Genomic DNA, 23574 nt, shown 5'->3' on the forward strand with positions numbered 1-23574 from the left:
ATGCAACACTAAAAACTTTAATAGTGGACCACAAATGGTCTTATGTCCAGAAGTGTTAGTCAACAGTGTTGAGGGTGAAAGGGATAAGATTGTGGATAAATATACCACAATCGATCCTCAGTGCGTAAGAAGGGGGACATGCTATAAAATCTTATACGACTGGTATCCAACACCACAAAACTAATGAATAGAAATTCTACCCAAACATGGATGTTATGTTACGTGAATTTGTAGAGCACGGCCCATGGAGATTGTTGAAGTGTGGAGAGATGTGGTTATTTTGGCGGATCTTCAGGATGAGTCTGGCGGCGGCGTTCTGGGTGCTCTGGAGTCCATGTAGGGCATGGGCTGGGATTCAGATGTAGAGGGAGTTTCCATAATAAAGTCTGCTTGTGATAAGAGCCTGGGTAACCCTTCGTCTGGTGTTCACCGGATCTATTTGAAAGTCTTGTGTAGGATTCGTAGGATGTGGAAGCATGATGAGGAGATGGCATTGATCTGTCTGCTTATGTAGAGGTTGGTGTCTAGTTTGATCCCGAGGTTCTTGGTATGGTCTGCATGAGTGGGTGGAAGGGCAAGTTCAGAGAGCCACTAACAGGCATCCCAGTAGGAGTGGTTGTTGCCATAGATTAGGATTTCGGTTTTATCTGTGTTGAGCTGGAGGCCGTTGTTTTTCATCCAAGCAACAATGTTGCTCATGCAGTTGACAAAGTGTGCTTTGGCGGTGCTGGTTGAGTCGGTAAGAGAGAGGATGAGATTAGCTGTGTGTCGTCAGCATAGGGTATTTTGTTGATGCCATGGGCTCTGCCGAAGTCTACGAGGGGCGTCATGTAGACGGTGGAGAGTATTCGGCTGAGTGACGATCCTTGGGGGACTCCATAGAAGAGTTTCTTGGGTTCTGGAGTGTAGTGGGGAAGTCCAACTGGTTTAGTTATTTCTGTGAGAAAGGAGGATAGCCATTTGAGAGCCGATTTGCAGATCCTCAAGTAATGAAGCTTTCTGATGAGTGACTTGTGGGAGACAGTGTCGAAAGCTGTGGCAAGGTTGAGGAGGATGAGTGCGGTCATTTCTCTTCGGTTGAGGATACTTTTAAAGTCATCGGTGGCCGCAATGAGGGCTGTCTTTGTGCTGTGGTTGGTGCGAAAGCCTGTTTCAGAGCTGTTTAAGAGTAGATGGATTTTCAAGTGGTCTGTGAGTTGGGTCTGGTTAGCAAGTGTTGGTGGGGATGTGGAGAGGAAGGTATGTCTTTGCATATTTGGTGGTCTGACCCCATAATTGTAACCTTTTGGAAGGAGATCTAGAGCAACATAATTGGGTGATAGCTATGGTCGGGTCCAATGGGACAGGGAAACCTATCTTAAGCATTCGACCCAGAAGATAAGAGTCTGAGGATGGATGAGTGGACTGCCATCACCCAATGCTTTTGGCAGGGATACTATTATGGAAAACTTGAATAGCACTGATGTGCAGGAGTGGTCCTGTAGACTTTGCAATGTCCTTTGGCTGGAAAAGCTCTCTGCATTTCAGTGAGGAATACAATAAATGTGTGTTTTTTTGACAACCCTTGATTGAGTGTTTGCAAGCGAATGCATCCAACTTGAAATACCCTCATTCTTTGAGAGCGGTTACAAACGTCATCTGCGGCGTACCCCAAGAATCCTCCCTCAGCCCGACACTGTTCAACATTTACATGGCCCCGCTTGCACACGTCGCCCGACAGCACGACCTCAACATAATCTCCTACCCCGACGACACTCAACTGATCCTTTCCCTCACCAAGGAGGACCCCATCACCGCCAATGCCAACCTCCATGAAGGAATAAAGGCCGTCGCCGACTGGATGAAGATCAGCCGTCTGAAGCTGAACTCTGACAAGACGGCGGACCTCATACTCGGCTCCAATCCGTCAGCCTGGGATGACTCCTGGTGGCCAACAGCACTGGGGGCAGCCCCGACCCCCACCGACCACGCACCACGCACGCAACCTGAGAATCATCCTCGACTCAGCGCTCTCAATGACCAAGCAAGTCAACGCCGTCTCCTTCTCCTGCTTCAACACCCTCCGCATGCTCCGCAAGATCTGCAGATGGATCCCGACAGATACAAGAAAAACAGTCCCCCAGGCCCTCGTCAGCAGCAGACTCGACTACGGAAACGCCCTCTACGCGGGAGCCCCGACCAAGCTAATCAATCGACTACAACGCATCCAAAACGCCTCGGCACGACTGATCCTCAATGTACCACGACACAGCCACATCACCCCCCACTTGAGAAACCTGCACTGGCTCCCCGTCCACAAGAGGATATCCTTCAAGCTCCTCATCCACGCACACAAGGCACGCCACAAGACTGGCCCAGCCTACCTCAACAGACGGCTCTCTTCTACACCCCCAACTGCCAGCTACGCTCCGCCAATTCTCATTCGCCACCGTCCCGCGCATTCGAAGAACAACCACCGGCGGGAGATCCTTCTCCCACCTCGCCGCCAAGACATGGAACACCCTCCCACTGAGCCTACAACAGACCCAAGACCTGCTGACCTTCAGGAGGACATTAAAGACCTGGCTGTTCGATCAGTAGCCGCCCCCACCTCCCGCCCCCCCCACCCCCCTCCAGCGCCTTGAGACCCTCACGGGTATGTAGTGCGCTTAACAAATTACTGATTGATTGACTGACAAACGTATAGCCTAGCGGAGAACTAGAACACCGAGCAGTCCAAATTCAGCTCCAATTGTTCATGATCATTATGTAGAAACTGTATTGAGTGGCAAAGCGCCTAATGAAGGATGCACTACATACAGCTGGGTGGGGCATGGCTGGGCGGGGGGTTTCTAAAGGGTTATAGGCCCTCTATCTGGGTACACCACAAAGAGATTGCAGACTACGCAGAATGCTGCTGCTTGGCTTCTTCTGAATGTTCTGAGTCACCATCTGTAAAAAGAGAGTTAAAGGATCTCCACTGATTCTCAGTTGAGCAGAAAGTCCAGTTTAAGATTCTCTCACTTAACAAGAAAGGTCCCATCTTATTAAGACCATCGCTAATTGCTGGCCTGGAGAGAGGACGCGTACTCCAGCTAGCAACACAATATTGACCACTGCAAGAAATCTAATTGAAGTGAGAAATCTAGATTCAGGTTAAGAATATTATTAAAGACTTAAGATTGTTCTGGACTTCAATGAATGTGCTCCAGGTATTGCTGGGTGCTTTGAGTAGTCTACTGTACTGAAGAAATTGTGATTCCAAGATCTCCGATGTTGGCTGTGAGTTCCTAAACTTTTTACTGTTCTGAAATAAATCTCTCTTTAGCAAGCAGCCTTTCCCTTTCCGTCTCGGTATCGACTTTGCAAGCCTTACAGAATGAAAAATGTCATTATTATTGCAAAGGAAAGTTTTGATTGTATGAAGGACACTGAGGTGAGGATTATACCCAACATTCTTTTATTCTTCCATCAAGCAGTGCACTAAAGCCTACATTTTTAGGTCTCGCGTAACCGCGCGAAAGCCCGGTCTCACCGAGACCTATTGTCAGCGAGTCTTCTTTCCAGGAGAGGGGACAGGAGCTGGCCGCGCGCTCGGAATTGAGCGGGCCACGCGCACGTGAACGCGCTTGCTTTGGCCAGCTCCTGTCTCCTCTCCTGGAAAGCTGTACCACACAGACACACCTCCCCCTGCTTACGCATGCGCACACAGAGACACACACACGAGCACACCTACACACACGCAGGCACACACACATACAGAAACCCCCGCTCACCCCCCGCCGCACACACACAGGAGCGCACCTACACACACGCACGCACACACACATACAGAGACCCCACCGCCACCGCAGCATACATACAAGCGCACCCCCCCACTAAGCCCCACTTACCGCCATTCTAAACTTCTGCAGCCTCGCTAGGGCATGGGAGCCCTGCGTCACCAGCACTGCTTCTCTCCGTGGGCGCGTGCGCGGGCTTCCGAAGTCGGAAGTCCCGCCCCACGGAAGGTTTCGGTTTCGCTCACGTCGCCCTGCCGGACTAACCATGCTGGCACTGTCAGATTGCGCTGTAGCCTGATCCGACCCAGATCAGCCCCGAGGATTAAAGGGGTGCCTTTCGGATGCTGGCCGATGAGGCAGCGCCTTGTGGCCCTTGTGAGCTGGCACCGGGCTGGGCCCGAGAGTCGGAGGTCATCCGGTGAGAAATAGAGTAAACTGGAACTAGGAGCTTCTGGGAGAAGAGGGCCATTTGTCCGGTGGGGTGGCCGCTACAGGGAGCTCCAGGTGTTTGCCTTACAAGATCTTTTTGGCGTGCCTGCGTCCTCTTCCTTCTTTCCATCTGTATTGTACCCGTGTCTCCCTTGGTTCACTTTCTGCCCCGGGGTACCTGTCAGTTGTATATTCAAGTGCTGAGGCCCCACGTATTCGCTCTAGCGCCTCATGTTTCTATGTGTTCTGCATAGCTCGGTATTGTCTGATACATTCCCATGCGTCCTTTGTTCTGTGTATCCATCTCTGTATGAAAACCTGTCACACACTCAGTTCCCAGGGTACCCAGGTGTACTCTGAATGTCTCCCTCCACCATGCGGGAGACTCTATTCAGGCACATTTGTCTTTTCTCCCTCCTTGTCATCCTGCCCCCTCCGAATGTCTGTCTACTGTCAGGCCTCGCTCATTCTCTCCTCTTTCTGTTCTCCCACTCTACGTTCATCTGTATTCCTCTAGTCTCCCTCCATATACGCATCTGTATTCTCTGTGTCTCTTGCCCTGGCGCACCTCCCACCCTGCGCACTCCATGCATCGACTCCTTCCACGTGCCCCTCGTACAGCGCCCTGTGTTCTGTGTGTCACCATCTTCTCTCACTGTCCGGGGGCATGATGCGAAATGATGGCCGCTCCCTGCAGAATGTAAACAGGGGCACTCGAGTCTCCCACATCTCAAATAAATTAATTAATCTTGGCCTGAATTGAGGGGGAGGGGGTCGGAAGGGGTGTACCCCTTCCGCCACTGCGCAGCAGGGGGTGTTGGGGCTTGTGTTACGCCCCTGTCGATATCTCTTCTACCCTTGGGTGGCTCTCAAAGTGTTATTTATATGGAAGATGCGTGTTCTCTAATGTAATCGCCTATTATGTTATTAGGCAGGGCCATTGGAGGTGTTAAATTTTGCGGCCGTGGCATTTGTTGCATAATTATGGATTTACCGCATTTGACACATAGTCCACCATCTGACGCATAAACTGCAGGTTTCAGCAAAAAATTTTTTTTTAAAGATGCTGCAAAGTGTGTCCAGACGTTGCACTGTACCGCCAAAAGTATCGCAAGGTGAAGCGTCTTGGCTTTGCCAATGCATGTTCATTAAAGCATTTATGCATTTTTTGACATAAATGATAAAGAGCAATGTAACCCATACGCTGTCCTCAGAATGTATGTAAGGTAACTGAAAAATGCAGTGAATCTGCGTTTTTCGTGTGAGCTTACATTTCTATCTAGCCCGTTCTGCTAAGTTGGAATTAGGTGGTGTTGCATTATTGTAAAAAACGCGACAAGACCCAGTCGTGCGCAGAAATGTCTCAGGTTTAAAATCTGCGGATGCCTGCAAACCGTGGAAACTCCTCCGTGTAACTTACACATGTGGAAATGCTGCTGACCCTGAAGGCAGTCGGGTCAATACCGCATAGTGGCATTGCCCTCATTGAGTTCGCCTGGTACTCGAACAGGAGGTCAGTCAACGGCCTGCCTTGCTTTTGCCCTATAGACCTCCCTCCTGCCTTGGGAGGCAGGCGTGTGGGGTGTAGTGTGTTGTGGCACAGCTGTGAACAGAACGCGCCCTTCCCTGCACACAGCCTATATCCACATAGCAACTCTATACACAACAGCCTGGCCCTGCAGGTGAATAACTTCCTCCATTTTGCCCTTCACGAGTGACGTGATCTTGGCTCTGATGACACGACGTAGTGTCGGCGTGCAGGGTGTGCGGAGTTGTAGGTGTTCTACGGGGTAGGGGGCAGCGTGGGCGCTATTTGTGACTTACGGAGCCTCCTGTGTTGGATCGGGATACACTGGCACAGACGAAGGCCTTCCCCTGGGCACCCTGGCACAGCCCCTCGCCGCTCTTTGGGCGGCATGGACACAGTGTGCAGAGAGCGGGGGACTGCAGGCATGTGTCCGGTGGGAGCTGCGACTGGACGCTGTTCAGGGAACCAGCTAGTTAAAGCTTGTTTGTATATGCATCTGCCTTTACTACTCTTTCTAGGGCTAGACACCGCGTGGTCATGAACGAAGTCAGCCAGGTCTCGGCCTTTCAACAGCACGAGAGCGAGGGGAGTGTCACAGACACCTTTCACCAGTGGACGGAGGAGGTACAGCGACACGCCTTTCATCGACTATGGGCTGCGCCTCATTGCCCGACGATCCCTCCTGTCAGCACTCGGGCTGAGTCTAAAGTGCATCCCACGGTTTGTTGCTCTGTTTGTTGTTAGGGACAGGGTAGGTAGGGGCATTTGCTTGGCATCGAGGGAGGTTCTGCAGTCTGGTCGAGCTGGGCGGTTTAGGCCTCACATGGTTACTGTGGCAGGAAGCAGTGTCCAGTGACTGTCCCTCACCATGCACTCGACCAAAAGGCCTCAGCCCTGCTGTCCTCCGGGCGCTCTATTCCTAGCCCAGGCTACTGCTGAGCCAGCATGTCTCATTTTCTCAAAAATGTTGTCTTTGAACACAGATTCTTTTCCCCCAGGCCCCGGCACCGGTTTGATTATTTCTGAGCCACACTGAGAGAGGAACATCGTCCTCGAGGCCGTCCGTGGTGACAGCCCTGATTATGCAGGATGCCAGGAATGACATCTCTCTTAAAGCGCACGCCAGCCCTACTTAAAGGGTTACTGTGTCATGCAGTGACCTGCAGGCTTGGGCCCACAGGCATTGAGGTAGGCTCTCCTGCAGTGTAACTAGGGGTGCTCCAGAATGAAATACGTACACCACTGAGGCATGCACCACAAACACACTGTGCACATTTACACCACACGCATTGCGCACAGCAACCAATCATAGACACGCTGTTCACAAACACATCCACCCCACTAACATGCACAAATAGCTACAGTCAGTAGATACACACACAAACCACCTCACACTCACACACCCCCACACACTCACACACATACACACACTTACTCTCCTATCACACATATAACACACTCCTTTCACTTATACATACAGCACACACACACTCCTATCACTTACACACACGCACACTCACAGTCAACACACACACACACACACATACACTCTCCTATCATTTAGACACACAGCACACACACATTCACACAAAATAACCCACCGATTATGTTTTGGGAAACTGAAGGCAGTGCATTAAGCTGCAAGTGTGGCTTGGAAAAAAAGATCAAAAATTCAATACGGCGACCCAATATTCCCAAGGAACTGGGTATATTCAATAACAAAAAACAATATTCCTTAGGCGATTTATTTAAATTTTAGCTTCACAGTTAAAGGGTTGTCACTGAGGTGAACATGAATTTCAATTCATCAAGAGAAAATACAAATAGTGAATCATTTGCTTTTATTCCATCTTCTTCATTTTAAATCATAAGAATATGTATATACAATATAATACAATCCAATCTCGGCAACAAAATGGTATACTGTTTCTTCAGTTGATCAAAATATATACAGTACCAAAAAGACACTTTTGTAAAGAATATGGACAGTATTTACATATCTTCCATATATATACACAGTAATTTTGTACAGACTATATACAAAATTCCTAATCAATCAATGTTGATACTATTTACAAAGAAGTGTCGTTGCGTCGACGTTTGGGTCTCATACAATATGATATAACGAGACCATCATCAGGACATAGGTTGCACCATGGACCTATAGTGAAGTAATATAAATACAATCACAACTAAGGAATATTGTTTTTTGTTATTGGAAAAAAAGATGGCTGCTTGTCGTTTGGAGGTACTAGGCCTTGTGGGCGAGAACCTTTAGTAACACCAATACAGACTTTGCTAAAAATGTAATGCAACCCATTGTCATATACAATGCCAATAACTCAAACTTTAATGCTGCGAGACCTATTGTATTGCAAATGCTTGTTATGTTAGTCAATAGTTGAATTGTTCCAGGATTCTCCTCAGAACCCTCTGAAGTCTCTGAGCCTGTGTTGCCCTTTCTCTTCTCATTCAAGGTTAGCCTGTCACTCCCTACAGCCGCCCTCGTGGAGGATTTAGAGCCTGGATGCAGTTGTGTTTCAGAAAAGCCTCTCTAAAATGCTTGAAAGTGTCAGTTAGGCCAGTTATCATTCCTGTTATGTTTTGCCTTACCTCCTGATGGTCTTGTGGTGCCGACAACTCCATTGTGTTTAGTGGCAGCTACAAACTGATGCCTGACTTCCTCAAACGAGGAGAAGTCGCTCCCTTGCTAAAGAAACCAGGTGCTGACCCAGGTGACCTCAGCAGCTTCAGGACTGTCTCCAACCTTCCCTTCCTTGCTAAAATACTTGAGAAATGTATTCTCTCCCAACTCAACCAACACACTGACTTCAACAAGCTTCTTGATTTTCTCCAGTCGGGTTTTAGGAAAGGATGTAGCACCGAAACAGCCTTACTGAATGTAGCAGAAGACATACACAAGTCGCTAGACACTGACAGGTGCTGCCTACTCATCCTCCTAAATCTGTCAGCGGCCTTCGACATGGTTGATCACAAGCTGCTTCTAGAATCCCTCCAAAAACAGATCGAAGCAGATGGCCTGGTTTTGAAATGGTTCACCTCATATCTACATAACTACTGCCAACAAATAAAAAATAAATAACTCAATCGCCGATGTTTCCACCATAACCAGGGGTGTCCCCTAAGGTTCAATCCTCTCACCTACACTCTTCAATATATACATGGAACCCCTCACCACCATACTCAAATAAGCAAACGTCCTATATCACCTCTTTGCTGATGACACCCAGCTTTACATAGAAGTATGCTCACTAGAGGACTTGCGATGGTTAAACACGACTCTCAGAAAAGTTAAGAACTGTCTCTCTCACAACCACCTGACACTCAACCAAGATAAGACGGAAATCCTGCTCCTATCCAACAATGGACAGACCTTCCAGGTCCATCAGTGGATAAACACCATTAATGCTTTTAACTGCAAATTGACAATGGCTGAATTCATCAAATCTATGGGGATCACCCTGTACCCAAGTCTGAGCATGAGCTTACACGTAAAGAATATAGGGAAGAGTGCATTATACCACCTAATTCTCCTACACAAAACCAAGCCCCTCCCAAATGATCTAAATAGCGCCACACAAGCGATGGTACTGTCCAGACTGGACAGCGGAAATGTCACCCACACTGCACCTCACTGTCTAGCCAGTACTTTGGTTTATAAAAAGTAAAGTAGTATTGCACTTACTTGAACTACCAAAAACACTGACATAATGCACAGAGGGCAGTTCTTATGTGTAGTATTGCGAAAAGTACCCATAGTGTTCACAAGGACTTTCTCTGTAGGTAAAGGTAATTTGGCTATTTGCCCTGTTGAACGGAAATCTTGTGGCACTGTGTGTAGCTCCAGTAGCCCAATTTAATCTTACATTTTACACGTTAGCCCCATTAGTTTACTGGCCTGCCATAGTTTGTGCAGCTTGATATGTTAAAAGCCACTGGCAGTTCTCTACAGCCCAGCAAGGGAGGATGCACATGGTGCGACCCTTTCAAATCAGAGCCCTCCTGTGGCTCCTCTTATGTCATGAAAAAGGCTTCAGTGAACACATGATTGTGTGCGAGTTGAAGAGGGGGTGAGTCAAAAGATTACATCTGGCTAGGGTAGACGTGAGACAAAGATGCGTGCTCTCCAGAGCCATGCAGGAGACCTTTCTCCATCCCAGCCCTCACTCTGTACACTTGATTCTCCAAGGGTAGCTAAATTAAGCAGTCAAGGCATACTGCAGGAGGTAGTAGCAGGTCTGCAACTTGGATGTGGTGGGCCACACTAATCACACACAATAACCTGACTGGGAATGTGAAAGATGATGCCTAGGTCTTTATGTACAACCAGATAACTTTGGTCAGAAGAATAATCCAGAATGTTCTGTCATAACCCCAGGTTTATAGTGCATACATGGTTTAGATAACAAGCTTTCTCTGATCTTTATATTTAATTTCTTTTAGTACAGCTGTGTTTCTCTATGGATAGACGTGCTGCAGGAACACTTCAAATGTATCTGGTCTGCTATAATTAATCTGCCTTAAGTCTTATTTTATCAACAGCTATGGGTTGCGGGTAAGTAAATTCAGTCAGTTCCAGCCTCTGCAGCTGAAAATGTGCAAACAAAATTGCCAAAGAATGATTTAACAGCACAAAACGCACGCTCAAATGATTTTCTGCTCACTAGAAAAGGAGCCTAATTGCTGGTTGCAAACTCATCCTATAAGCTTCGGTCAATAAGCAGAAGATCCCCGATTGTGGGAAACAGTTAATGGAGACATGAATTACAACTACAAGTGGTCTCCAATGTAAAATTTTAATCAGGGTGAACTTGCATTAAGGGTTGAGGTTCAGCCATACTTTGAACCATATCCCTTAAAAAGTAAGCTGTGGAACAATGGTTGAAATTGTTATGAAATCAGGACAACTAGACTCTGCCAATAATTCGGAAAACCCTTGTGTGCCTGGCTGTCTGGAAAAGGGTGATGCAGGCCCAATGCTCTCGCAGTCCTTGCTCACCTCTTGCAGAGCATCACTACTGTTTTGAAATTGTGTTCTGTGGTTTGGTTCTGGCCAGCTGGGCACAAGGTCCTCATAGCTCTGGCAGGGACTCATTTCCCTCATGGTTCAGCCCAAAGGGCATTCCTCTTATTTTCATGTGCAGAATACCTTTCCTCTCCACGTACCAGCCATTACAGTTTCCTTTTCTTCTGCACCAGTGTTTCTTCTAGGGAGCTAGGTTTGTTCAAGCCTTGAAGGGGAAACCAGCAAATGCATGTTTCTGGTCATACACCCCCCTTTCCTAATGCTGCAGGGTTTATCTAGAAGCCGACAAGGAATTGCTCCTGGACGACCTGTTCAGAAGGAGGACGGGTGGAAAGCTTTGGCCAATCAAAGGGTGTGGTAGGATCAAAAATTGCAACTCTGGCCTAATAAATCTCCACGCATCTTTTATGTTTTTCTCCATGATGTAGTGGGCACAGTTAGCATTTGGTTAGACGAATGTGTGTTCAGAGAAAGATTGACAACGTTCTGAGTTTCTAAACAGCTTCCAACACTAGACAAAGGGAAAGGACCCAGGGATATTTATTAAAACTGTCTCATGCGTGCCAAACAAATTAAACCTGTCTTTAGGCAGATCTGGAGGCAGTGCTGCCAAAAGAGGCATGTCTGATTTTGATCAGACCTCTATTTCTAGAAGATACTGGACTAAGCAATTGCTGCACGTAGATTCGAAGGTCATTCCTGGTAAGCTAAAGGAAGATGCATAAGGAATGTTTCTCTGACATGAAAGCTGGAATCTCTCTGTTCTCATGGAGGACACCATCAGCAGAGCACATGTACTCCAATTCAGCAGTACACGAGCCTACACTTGCACAACACACATGCCAAATGTTACCTCTAACCACATACATTAAGGGTTTAGAGAAGGACGTCAGTTATGCGACACAAAACAGATTTTAAGTATAGAGCGTCAGTAGAATTTTCTCAAGAGTTCAGTTTAAATGGTCTGCACCTCTCTCTCCTATAATTTTAGCTGCTGTAAACCATCAGTCTGTTATAGTTTGGTGGTTGGGAAAGTAGCCACCCTCTAGTATGGTTGAGGGTAAACTTTGTCCGGCAGCGCTTTATACACTGGTGACCAACATAAAAAATACATGGAACCACCCTCCTTGGATTGTGATTGTCAAGAACACTGAAGAAAATAATGTGGGTAGGATCAGAAAATATCTGATTAGGACAATATTACACAGATTCTCAAACAGAGCAAGGATATTCATCTCAACAATGTGTGATAAAGTTTTATTTTAGACAAACTTCATTGACAATTTCTATATATGTAGTGCTGTTTCATGCGAGAGCTATGCAGCACATAGTAATCACAATTGTACATCAAACTAACCGTCAGGCAAAGAGTAACACAATCCTGCCTCATCATGGTTACTCCTAAAAAGAAAAAAAGTACATCTCATATGCAGAAACTAGGAATGGTAACCACACTGGTCATATACATAAGGGACATGATTGAGCCACAGCATTATAAGGGATAGCAGCCTGGAGGAAAGGCGGAAAACAAGACAATGCGAACAACCAAACAAGTCCAGATGTAGGAACAATGGCTGACATAGTTGACCTTCTTCATCAAACCATTATGCAATATGGAGAGTAGGTCCTCCAGGCCTTTATACACCATTTCTTTACCCACTTCACTGGTCTGTTCTTAGGAGACATATGCTTCTCAACAACAAAGTATATTTCAAAATTGTGATCTTATGTACTTTTAAGAGGCATGAAGATTAGCGACTTGATGTCTTGTACATGTATTTGCACATGGTGACCAAGCAACAAATCTTGGGTAAAGTATGAGAGCAGCTAAAATAAACAGCTCGGTCACCTTGGCTTGCTACAGTACAACTCTTATCATTGTCTTGATTTCTTGCCTTGAAAGCTACTCTTCACCAATGTTCACAGCAGAATCCTTGGTTTCTCCCATTCACCACCCAGGGATAACATGAATATATCATCATCATCTCTAGGCACTGGTCGCCTTATTGCCTACAGTCCATTATTTAAACAGTTAGGTTATGAGGCAGCAGCTTTAATTTTAGTATTACGTTGAAATACTTATTGGTAATTGTAGGACATTCAACTCATTGGGATCCATGACGGATGGAGGAAGCCCTATAGAAGACCTCTGAAAGGGCCATCACATGTTTAGGTCTTGTCTAGGTTGGCTTGTGCTGTCTCTGCGAGACATGCTGTATTAAGGATATTTTTGTTAGAATCTTCGAGTGAAATTACAATACAAGACCGCCTGACGGCGACGTCGCACATCTTGAGCTCTGTGTAAAAGGTATGAACATAACAGGGTATCCCCCTTTTGAATTTCTCAATCAAACCTGATCCCAACCCTAAAAACAACTTTTCTCTCATTGCAGATACTGAGATAACGCCCCGTTGTTCGAAACGGTCTTTCTTTGAATAAAATAGGCTGACTTGAAGCCTTTTTTCGTTTTGTTGACCTTCAAGGCAAATGACCAACTAAAGACAGGTACTTCCTTAAAAAAATGAATTGTGCAAAACATGATATAGGAGTAGGTAGCAATTTAGTAATACATCTTAAATGTCTTTCTGCATTCTATACAGAAAACTGACAAAGCCCTGATGACAGTCCGGGAACTGGTTTCCCTAGACTAGAAACGCGTCGGCACACCAGAAGGAGCAAGCAATATCTTTAAGAGTTTTTGAATCAGTCAAGGCTGATTTATAAGTTATTTCCATCTTTTGGCTTTGCTCCTTTGTTTTGAATTTGTCTTTTTCCTTTGATTTCTTTTTCCTTTTGATTGATTCCTGTGATTGATTCGATTTAATGAAATTATAAATCTTTAATGTGTATTTGTAAAAAGTTTTATTTGTGGAATGTATGAAATTTGTTAATATGTGGTTGTAAATAGCCATGTACTGTAATGTAAATATTATGAATGTATTTTCCTTTTTGGTGAAATTTTGAAAAAGGTATAGAAACATTTGATAAAGTAAATGGGTATAAATAAAAATACCAGGTCAAACTCGTACACTGCGCTTGTCCCTTCTATATAAATAATTTTGGTTAAACATGTCGGGTGTGGGCACTTTTTTGTGATTTACGTATTAAGGATAAGGGCATGAAGCCCTGCACACTTTCTGTCCATCTTTTTAATTGGCTCCTGGCCCTGTCCTTTGTAAATGGTGGCAGGGACAACCCCTATTACCTGTTGGTACTCGGTGGGCTTTAATTACACCCTCCAAGCGCTATTTTCTCAAATAGCTTTGTCCTGCCCGCTGTTGCAGGCAGGACCCCTCTCCCTGAATTTTTATAATGGAGGACGCACATTTATTTTCTTATTTGCCTGCCGAACGCGCAGGTGCCGCCATAGCAATTAAAGTAAATAAATAGAAAAAAAGCATACAGCCTCCTGCTTTTTTTTAATTTCCTTACTATTTTTACAATTACGGCACCCTCGTTTTAGCTATGAACATCATAAGCAATTGCACCCTCTCCCTCCATTTTTATAATGGTGGTCGCACATTTGTTTTCTTATCTGCCTGCCGAATGCGCAGGTGCCGCCATAGCAATTAAAGTAAATAAATAGAAAAAAAGCATACAGCCTCCTGCTTTTTTTCTATTTCCTTACTTTTTTTTACAATTGCGGCACTCACGTTTTAGCTATGAACATCATAAGCAATTGCAGCACCTGCGCTTTAACTTAAGATGTTCAAAGCTATAGCACTGGTGCCGCGATTGCGGCCACCATTTATTTACTTTTGTTATAATCGCCCATTACATGTAATGGGGCAACCCTGTGTCCCTCAAACCTGGGGATAGTAGATGAGTGCTACAACTGGTTCTGTTAGGTTTAACAATTGCTTTGTAACAATAGTCATTCATATACAATTTTATCAGACAAAATGAATCAAAGATACACCACACAATATTCTTGTACCAACATATATATATTAGGTGAACTTCTTGTCATAAATATGGCTGCTACACAATCAAACTTATAACAATACTCATTGAGAAGACATTTTTACACAAAGCAAACAATTTTTTTTAACATAAATAGTGACAGACATGTGCAACATGAATCACATTTCTTGAAAATCATGGTGTTCTGTCTTTTTTAGATTTCAGTGTGGTTCAACTCCCGTCCTATATTAGTTTTACAATTGTATTAGATAGGGGGAGTGACTCAAGACGTGAAGGAGCTGTAAGTCGACGTTTCGACCCAGGATGTCTGTGATATTGTAAAAACATCACAGAGGGTCTTCATCGGGACTAGCGGCAAAGCATATAGCAGCCAATGAAGGTGGTAGACTCGCCCAATTCTTGGATTAAGAAATAAGAGGCATTATCATTTACAATACTAATAGCTCAAACTCTCGCAAATACGTGACCTATTGCATTGCAAATGCTTGTTTTTATTGTGATCTCAGAAATAGGGTGTGTTGAGGATGGATTCATTTACCCTAGCTCGTGCGGGGGTGGGGGTGAGTTTGAAACCAAGAAAAAATGCATGAATTAGGCGTAGATTTTGAAATCTGATTGGGTCCTCTACTTCTAACATATCCCCAAAGGAATTTGTTAAATTGTCTTTCCTCCCTAAAACAGCAAGTAGGCAGATTACAGTGTCTTTGGACACTTGGTATAGGTAGTGGTTGTTACGTGGCAGTGCAGAGATAGAGGCTGTTTGAATCTAGTCTATGTGCTGACTACTGAATCTTGTCCGGTGTTGACTACAGAGCACACTAACACTTTACAGATATTAGCAATGTTCCAGTTTGTAATTTTTAGATGATAGGGCAGTTGAAAATAATTTGTTTGTAGTCATAATATACCTGTGCACTTATTAGGTGCTGGAACATGGCTACTGTAGCTGGTCATTTCTCAAAGTGAAGTGCTGATAGCAACGACCTAGGTCCCATTTCATCTTTCGGCTGTAATTATAGCACCTTTTTGCTTGATGAGGACTCTCAGCTTTTAAGTCTTGAAGCAGGCTTCGGAGCGGAATGTGGTGGATATCATTGTTGCTTTATCGAGATTAGTAAAGCAAGATAATGTATTCTACTGTGTGACTATGTACCAAAGTGTTAATGCATTAGCCGTGAAGAGTGTCACCAGAAAAGGAATGCATCGAGTTGGCTGTAGCTGTGGTTATGATTGTGACTAAATAAGTTAAGATGTGTTGGTGCCCATTGGAGGCAGGCAAGCTGTGGTTATGATTGTGACTAATTAAAGATGAAGATGTTTTGGTGCCCATTGGAGACAGGCATATTTAATAATTGGAGCTTTATTATCAGGTGCCTTCCACCAGTCCCTTTTGTCGTTAGGGACTAGTGGGTGTGCATAAAAAAAACTATACCATTAGAATGCTGGGGAGTACAGTGTTATTATCTACTTTAATGTGTCCACATTCAGGGATGCCCCTTTCCGAGTGCTGCACTAGGACACTGGCATGTCAACCAAGTACATCACATTTACTCGCATTCTGATATTTAGCTTTTATTGACTTTTACAGTCCTTGGTGTGTGAGCCCCTTGGTTTATCTGTCGATGGAAATATGCTGACGGACTCCCATGACCTGTCCAAATAATTTAGATCTCATGTTTAGATTCCATAGTCACTGCTACCATGTGCTGATAGCCGAATACACCAGTTTCCAACAGGGTTAAAATATTCGGCTCAACATGGTAGATTTTGGTACCCTTTTGTAGCTTGCTGACACAAAGTGGTCTCTCTAAAGAATTATTTTCCCCTTGCAAGAGACTATTCTCTAGATATTGATCAAGATGGCCGCCCAAGCAACACCCTCATGACAAACCTATTACTTCAATGGATTAAACGTTTTTTCCAAGGCCTGCCTGTTCCATCTCACTTTATTTATCTAAAATGATATACTTCAGGCAATTTTTCTGATTTTAGATATTTGTTCTGCTTTTTCTTAACAGTATAGTTGCTTTATTTGCCTAGAGGATTGAATTCCCATCCTTCTCTTTCCAGTGATGTTTGCCCTTACTTCTCCACAGCGAAGATTTTGCATTCCTTGAGGAAAAAGCTCTGGTCACTGAGAAAAGTGGAGAAAATTGAAGTTTATAGGAAAATAAAATATAGTTTATTTTCAAATAACTTAATCAAAACAGAAATCATGGAAGCAAATTCTTATAGTTAACTTTGCTTATGTTTACAGGAACAGATAAAAGTAAAGGCCTGGAAAAGCCCTTAATGCATGTGATGTTTCACCATTTGATTTATTCTGTTAATTTTCAAACAGACTACGCTCACATTGAACTATACTGCTTTATAGTTCTTGGATTGAGACTGCTTTAACTATCTGTTGTTTATAGACATTTCTTTCCTCTTCTTGTGTTTGTTTCTCCCCTGGAACTTCTTAATTATCTTTTTGATTGAATGATTTGTATCCTTCCACAATTTACATTCAAGGAACTACTTTTTCTTTTGCACGCAAGACTCCTTGGGAGTGCATGTTTCTTCTCTCTCTACCTCTATGCTCTGATTTCCCTGTCACATCTCTATTGACCCACATACTGACCGTATTGCTCTACAGCTCAGTTGTTGCTTCACCCACCCCTCTGTGGTCCGCTCAGCTTTTTTTGTATACCCCACTGTGCTTTTCCGTTGCTCCCCTGCCCTGTATTTTTTTTTTGTCTTTTCAGTTTATTTATTTTATTTAACTTTATTGGAGTGCCCGACAGCTGTGATTTGTAACCAAGACGTACCTTTCTCCTTTTTGCTGTTAGATAAAGGAGCGGACTGGAATGGTAAATAAAAATGAGAAAAAAATTATAAAATCAAATGGCGAGTCATATTTGCTTTGCCAGTTCTTGTTTTATCATGAAAGTTAGTCCTATTCCAGCACAGCATTAATAAAAGAGACATAAGAGTACTTTGTGCAGAATATCAGTAACGGCCGTAATTGAACAGGTTGTCCAAATTGAAAACAAGACTGGCACTAGAACTAAAGCATCCGCACTCTGGTACTCAGATAAACTAAAAGACCTCAGATGGCAATGTCGGAGGTGAGAATGGAGGTGGGGAGCAACTATCACTTCAGAGGAGAAACACAAACATAAAGAGTATATTTTCTTATATATGCGTGCCATTGTGGTTGCAAAAGCCTCCTATTTTGTTAACAAACTAAGATCTGTCTGCTCCACCCCCAACAAACTCTTCAAAGTGGTCAAAGAGCTCTCTACTCCCCCAGTCGGCTTATCATTGGAGAACTCCCAAAGCTTCTGCAACAACATTGCAGTTTATTTCAGAGATAAGATCCTGAAGATCTTATCTGACTTTAAGGTTAATGAGAATAGGCCTCCCCTCACTATTGTATTGTAATTGCATTTATATAGCGCTTACTTCCTCTGACGAGGCGTTGAAGCTCTTTTTCGGCGAGTAGCATGCTACTCCGGAACCCATAAAGGATTAGTGGGGAATTAGTATAGTGAAAATATGAAAGTAATTTGAGTGGTGGATACGTTAGTCAGATTATTTGGATTGAGAAGGATAGTGGAGCGATAGGGAAGGGAAAAAACAGTTTGCATTTATATAGCGCTTGCTACCCCTGATGAGGTGTTGAAGTCCTTTTTCGGAGAGTAGCACGCTACTCCAGAACTCATAAAGGATTAGTGGTGAGGGTGACAGAAGATTCTGAATAATCGGTATTCCACCGTAACAATGTCTACTTTTCCCCCTGTATCCTTCATGAAAGTAAAAAATCTTCTTATGCACTTGACATCTTGTTCACCGGATGACCCCTGTCCTTTCAGAGTTTTACAACTTGTTCCAGATCAGAATACAACTTTTTCGGAAAAGGTTTACAATCAGATATTAACAACAGGAGTGTTCCCATAACTCTGGAAGGAGGTAGTAGTTATTCCCCTCAAAAAGAAACCTAAAGGAGATCCAGAAAACCTTCAAAACATTCATCCAGTTTCTGCCTGCACCGGACTATGTTTTTGAAAAATATATTAGCCAGGAGCTGGCCGAGTTTATAAACAGCCAAGACCACCTGGACCCCTGGCAGAATGGTTTCCCGCGCGGTCATAGTACTGAATCGCCACTGGTTGCCACAGCAGATTCCATTTGTTGCCAGGTGGATCAAGGAGGTGATGCTTGATCTGTCAGTTGCATTTGACACGTTGATGCAAAGATTGTGCCTAGCAGGGTTGAGCGATACCACTTTGGATCTTCTGAGTTCCTTTCTGACAAATAGGACCCAAATTGTCAGTTGTAGGTACTTCAAGTCGGAACAATTTCCGCTCTCTTGTAGAGTTCCGCAGGGGTTCTCCCTCGGATACAACCTGTTTAATCTTTGTTTCCCCCAGCAAAACTGGTGGGGTCATTCGGCTTTTAGGTGCTGTCCTATGTGGATGATACCCAGATCATCATCTTGACATCTAACAACTTGTTGTCAGTTGCAGAGAAATTCAAACTCTAGATGACGATTATCAGCATTTGGATGAAGGATAAGGGTTTGAAATAAAATGCCAAAAAGACGGAGACCTTGGTCTTTGGGGAGTAACATTCTGTGTGGTCTGAATTGTGGTGGTCAGAGACGTGTGGTCCTCTACCTACACAGTTGTCGCCACGAAAATCCTAGGGATAACTTTTGATAATACCCTTACCTTTAACTTTGTTTGACAGGAGTTCTTGTTTTTTTATCATTAAAATTCGGAAAAAGATGTTCCCTCTTATACCAGTTGAACTCAAAGTAGCACCTGTTATTGCGTGAATCACAGCATGCCTTGACTATTGCAATGCATCATACTTAAACATTAATAAGTCATCTCTTAAGAAACTGCAGGTTATTCAAATGCAGCAATCCACCTGGTGTTGAATGCACCTCAACTCCTTTCAGTCAGGGAAGGCTTGTGTTCCCTGCACTGGCTGCCAGTTAAGAAGTGGGTGACTTTTAAAGTGCTCTGTATGGTCCATCTGGCTCTGCACCTTCAGGGGCAATTAACCCTGAGTAGACCATATCATTGGTACTCCCCTAAGAGACAGCTTAAATCTTCCTCTCTTTGGAAGGTGGACATTCCGAGAATCCGGAAAGCCAGATGAGGCTGTCGCTCCTTTTCTGTAGCAGTGGCTAAATTATGGAACACACTGCGATCTTAAAATCCTATATGACCTTCGACAAGCAACTGAAAACATGGCTTTTCTACCTTCTGTAATTGCAGTGCAATCGTTTCTATTTGGTTTTAATCTTCTCAAGTGGTAGTGCTTTGACGCCCATGGGCATAGTGTGCTTTATGAATATTTAAATACAAGTACAATATGACAGCTCAGATATTTATATTGTCTTGTTTTATTTAGCTCATTTGCATTAAGGTAGGTGATAAGCAAAGTGTGTGAAAGATATACAAATGTAATGTACAGTGACCATGTTCTTTTTTTCTTGTTTTTGCAGAGTTCCAATGGCCCTGTAAAGAAGTCTATGCGTGAAAAGGCAGTAGAGCGGAGAAATGTAAACAAAGAGCATAACAGTAACTTTAAGGCGGGATATATTCCAATTGATGAAGACCGCCTTCATAAAACTGGCTTGAGGGGCAGAAAAGGAAACCTGGCTATCTGTGTGATTGTGATCCTATTTATCTTGGCTGTTATCAATTTAATTGTGAGTATATGTAACTTAACAAATTGTGTCAAATATTTTAAGCACATTTTCCAAATCGAAAATGTTTTTGTTATACACCTAAGTAATCTACATGGTTGTTCGTCATTTAAAATAATACACAGTTGATCACGTGGTATTCTGTATCTGGAAAGGCACCCAGGTTATGGTATTTTTGTAAAATTGTCAACAAAAACCACACAGGTCTAGATAAATCACTTTATCTCCTTGTGCCTGAGATTGTAACTAGGCTTAATGTAAATATCTAAAAAAAACTATGCAGTGTGCTCTCTAGTACTATCCCAGCCTTAAGACTCCCCTCCTTTAACTTGGTTTAGGTAATCTAGAGGCCAGATGTATGACCATTTTTTGCAGTCGCAAAGGGGATTTCGGGCCCTTTGCAACTGCAAAATAAGTCAGCCCAATTTACTAACCCTATTTTGCGAGTCGCTAATTAATTAGTGACTTGCAAAATAGGGTTAGCAACTCGCTTTTAGGAAGGGGCGTGCCAAGGGCGTCCCTTCCTAATAGCGAGTCCATAACCCATGTATGAATGTTTTGCAACTGCAATTGCGGTCGCAAAATACTTGCAGTTTACCACCCTTCTCAGAAGGGTTGTAAGGCACTCGCAAACGGGTAGGGGTCCCCAGGGGACCCCTTCCCTTTGAGAATGCATGCGCAAAGAGCAGGCAGTTGTCCCAGGGACCACTGCCTGCCCTTAAAAAATAAAACTGGAAAGTTTCATTTTTATTTTTAAATGCATCCAGTTTTCCTTTAAGGAAAACAGGCTGCATTTAAAATTAAAAACAGTTTTATTGACAAAGCAGTGCCAAACATGGTGGTCTGCTGACCCCAGCAGGCCGCCATCCCTGGGGTCGCAAATTGCGACAGCCTCATTAATATTCATGAGGCATGCAATTTGCGACCCTATTGGGAATCGCAAACAGTGTTTGTGATTTTTCGACTCACAAATTGTGACACGCAATTTGTCGCAGAGTGCCACATCCTATCCCCCACTGAACACCATACTGCCCGTCTGAGAGAAATTCACACTGCCTTCAGATGCTACCAAATTGTGCCCCAGCAGCGCTAAAGCTGTCCCTGACCATCACTAGGAGGATTGATGTTTTGTGTGTGCAGAAGAGAACAAGCATTTGCAATGCAATAGGTCTCGCATTTACGCTAGTTTAAGCTACAGCTTTCATGCGTGCGCGTCGTTTGGCATCACAAATTATGCCAAAAGCAGTGCAATGATTGCACTGAAGGCATGCCAATCATTACTTGTTGCCACCCTGTCTTCTTTTAGGCACGCCCACCGGGATTGGATCTTTTACCTGTGGCGTTACACTATTGCCTTTAATTTCTAGGGAAGCACTATTTGTTTCCCCTTCCGTCTGTCTCTCTCAAAGACACAGACTTTCCTCTTCTCAGCGTGAACAGCCGAGTAATTATTTTGTCTGGATTTTCTCAGCCTCTCATGGCGCGTCTCGGAACCATGGAAATACCTGTGAAAATGAGGGGAAGACACCAGACGGCAGCACAGCAAAATTTACTAGTATTTTCCCTTTTTATATATAAAAATACAGATAAAAGAAAACTTGTTTTCCGTCTGTAGTTATGTAAAAACCCGTAAAAACGGAAAACCGGGACCCCTACTTATAAAGAACAATAATGAAATAAATGTCCCCTTCAAAATAAGAAACCGACAACTCTGTCAATTTTCACAGAAAATGTAATTTCCAAAGTTCATTATAGGCTGTTTTGTCCTGTCAGGTGTAATCTATAATTTGGCATTCTACAAACCAGTTTTCTATTACTGGAACTAGAAACATTTACTGTGTTATGGATTATGCTGTGTTCTAATACTGGCTCCAGCCTTTAGGTTGCCGTTAAACCATTATCATTTCTCTTATTACATACCGTTCCTCATTACCTTCGTATTAATTGTGTACCAATCCACAGCAAACCCAGTGTGTTCCTCGGCGTAGATCTCATCCCGTCGGTAACTGGTGACCTTCCTCCAATCTTCAGCAACCATCATGTTCGAACCTTGGTCCAACATGTGCTGTGTTTTTAAAGTTATTGTTAGAAATGGGATCCCTGGCTGGCCAGGGCTTGCGCCAAAGGCAGTCAGAGACCACCACTCCTAAGTCGGGGCAAGGGAGTCACACACCAAGATAACCCCTGCTCACCCCCTGGTAGCTTGGCACGAGCAGTAAGGCTAAACTCGGAGGCAATGTGTAAAGCATTTGCGCCAGCACACACATCAACAACATACTAGGCACACCACAAAAGGAACTCCACACAAGGTTATTACAAAATAACTTTTGTATTGTAAAAACACATCAGATAGTATCACACAAATTACATGGTGCCAACTGGCACGGGCAATATTCACAAGGGATTATGTACAGGACAGTGCCACATGGGCCACTGTCAGAATCAGCACTTAGTTGAAATTAGAATAAGTATAGCACAAAATAACAATTATAGATCACATCCAGTAACTACTGGGAACAGGAACCAGGACCTCACTAGGACCACCTGTACTAAAAGAACAACCACCTAAGTATCACACAGCACCTAGGGGTATAAACAAGAACACATTACCCATGATGCATGAAACACATTCAGAGGAGTAATAAAGGAAAACACATGATGCCTAAAAACATTCAGAGGTGTAAGACAAGGCACATGATGCATCACAAACACATTCAGAGGTGCAGCGCTAGGACACACATGACGCCTAAACATTCAGAGGTGCAGCGCAGGGAAAGAGACACATGATGCATAAAAACATTCAGAGGTGTAAGGAAGGAAAAACACATGATGCATAAACCTACACATTCAGCGGTGTTCAGAACAAAGCACATGATGCAATAAAATACATTCAGAGGTGCAGCGCAAGAAGACACATGATGCCTAAAACATTCAGAGGTGCAGCGCAGGGAAAAGGAAGACACATGATGGCTAAAACATTCAGAGGTGCCATAACAATACAATAGCGCAAAAATCACATGATGTCTAAAAACATTCAGAGGTACAGGAATAACACATGATGCCCGAAAACACATTCAGAGGTGCAATAACCATACAATTGCGCAAAACTTACATAAGCCACCACCTGTGGCAGTCCCTAGGCCAACTGGCCTTGTTGGGGCTAAGACGCCCTGTGTCCAAATG

At 43.9% G+C, this 23574-nt stretch overlaps 1 protein-coding gene across 1 annotated transcript in view; it reads left to right on the forward strand.

Annotated features, from left to right (window-relative positions):
• The window catches only part of SGCB (sarcoglycan beta), a 292490-nt gene that overhangs the window by 62118 nt on the left and 206798 nt on the right, over window positions 1–23574 (forward strand). Inside the window, exon 2 of the mRNA XM_086962654.1 lies at window positions 20188–20394. Coding sequence (XP_086818780.1) covers window positions 20188–20394 — 207 coding nt within the window. The remainder of the gene's footprint in view (window positions 1–20187; window positions 20395–23574) is intronic.

The sequence above is a fragment of the Lissotriton vulgaris genome, chromosome 3_1 (genome assembly GCF_964263255.1).
Source record: "Lissotriton vulgaris chromosome 3_1, aLisVul1.2, whole genome shotgun sequence".
NCBI lineage: Eukaryota > Metazoa > Chordata > Amphibia > Caudata > Salamandridae > Lissotriton > Lissotriton vulgaris.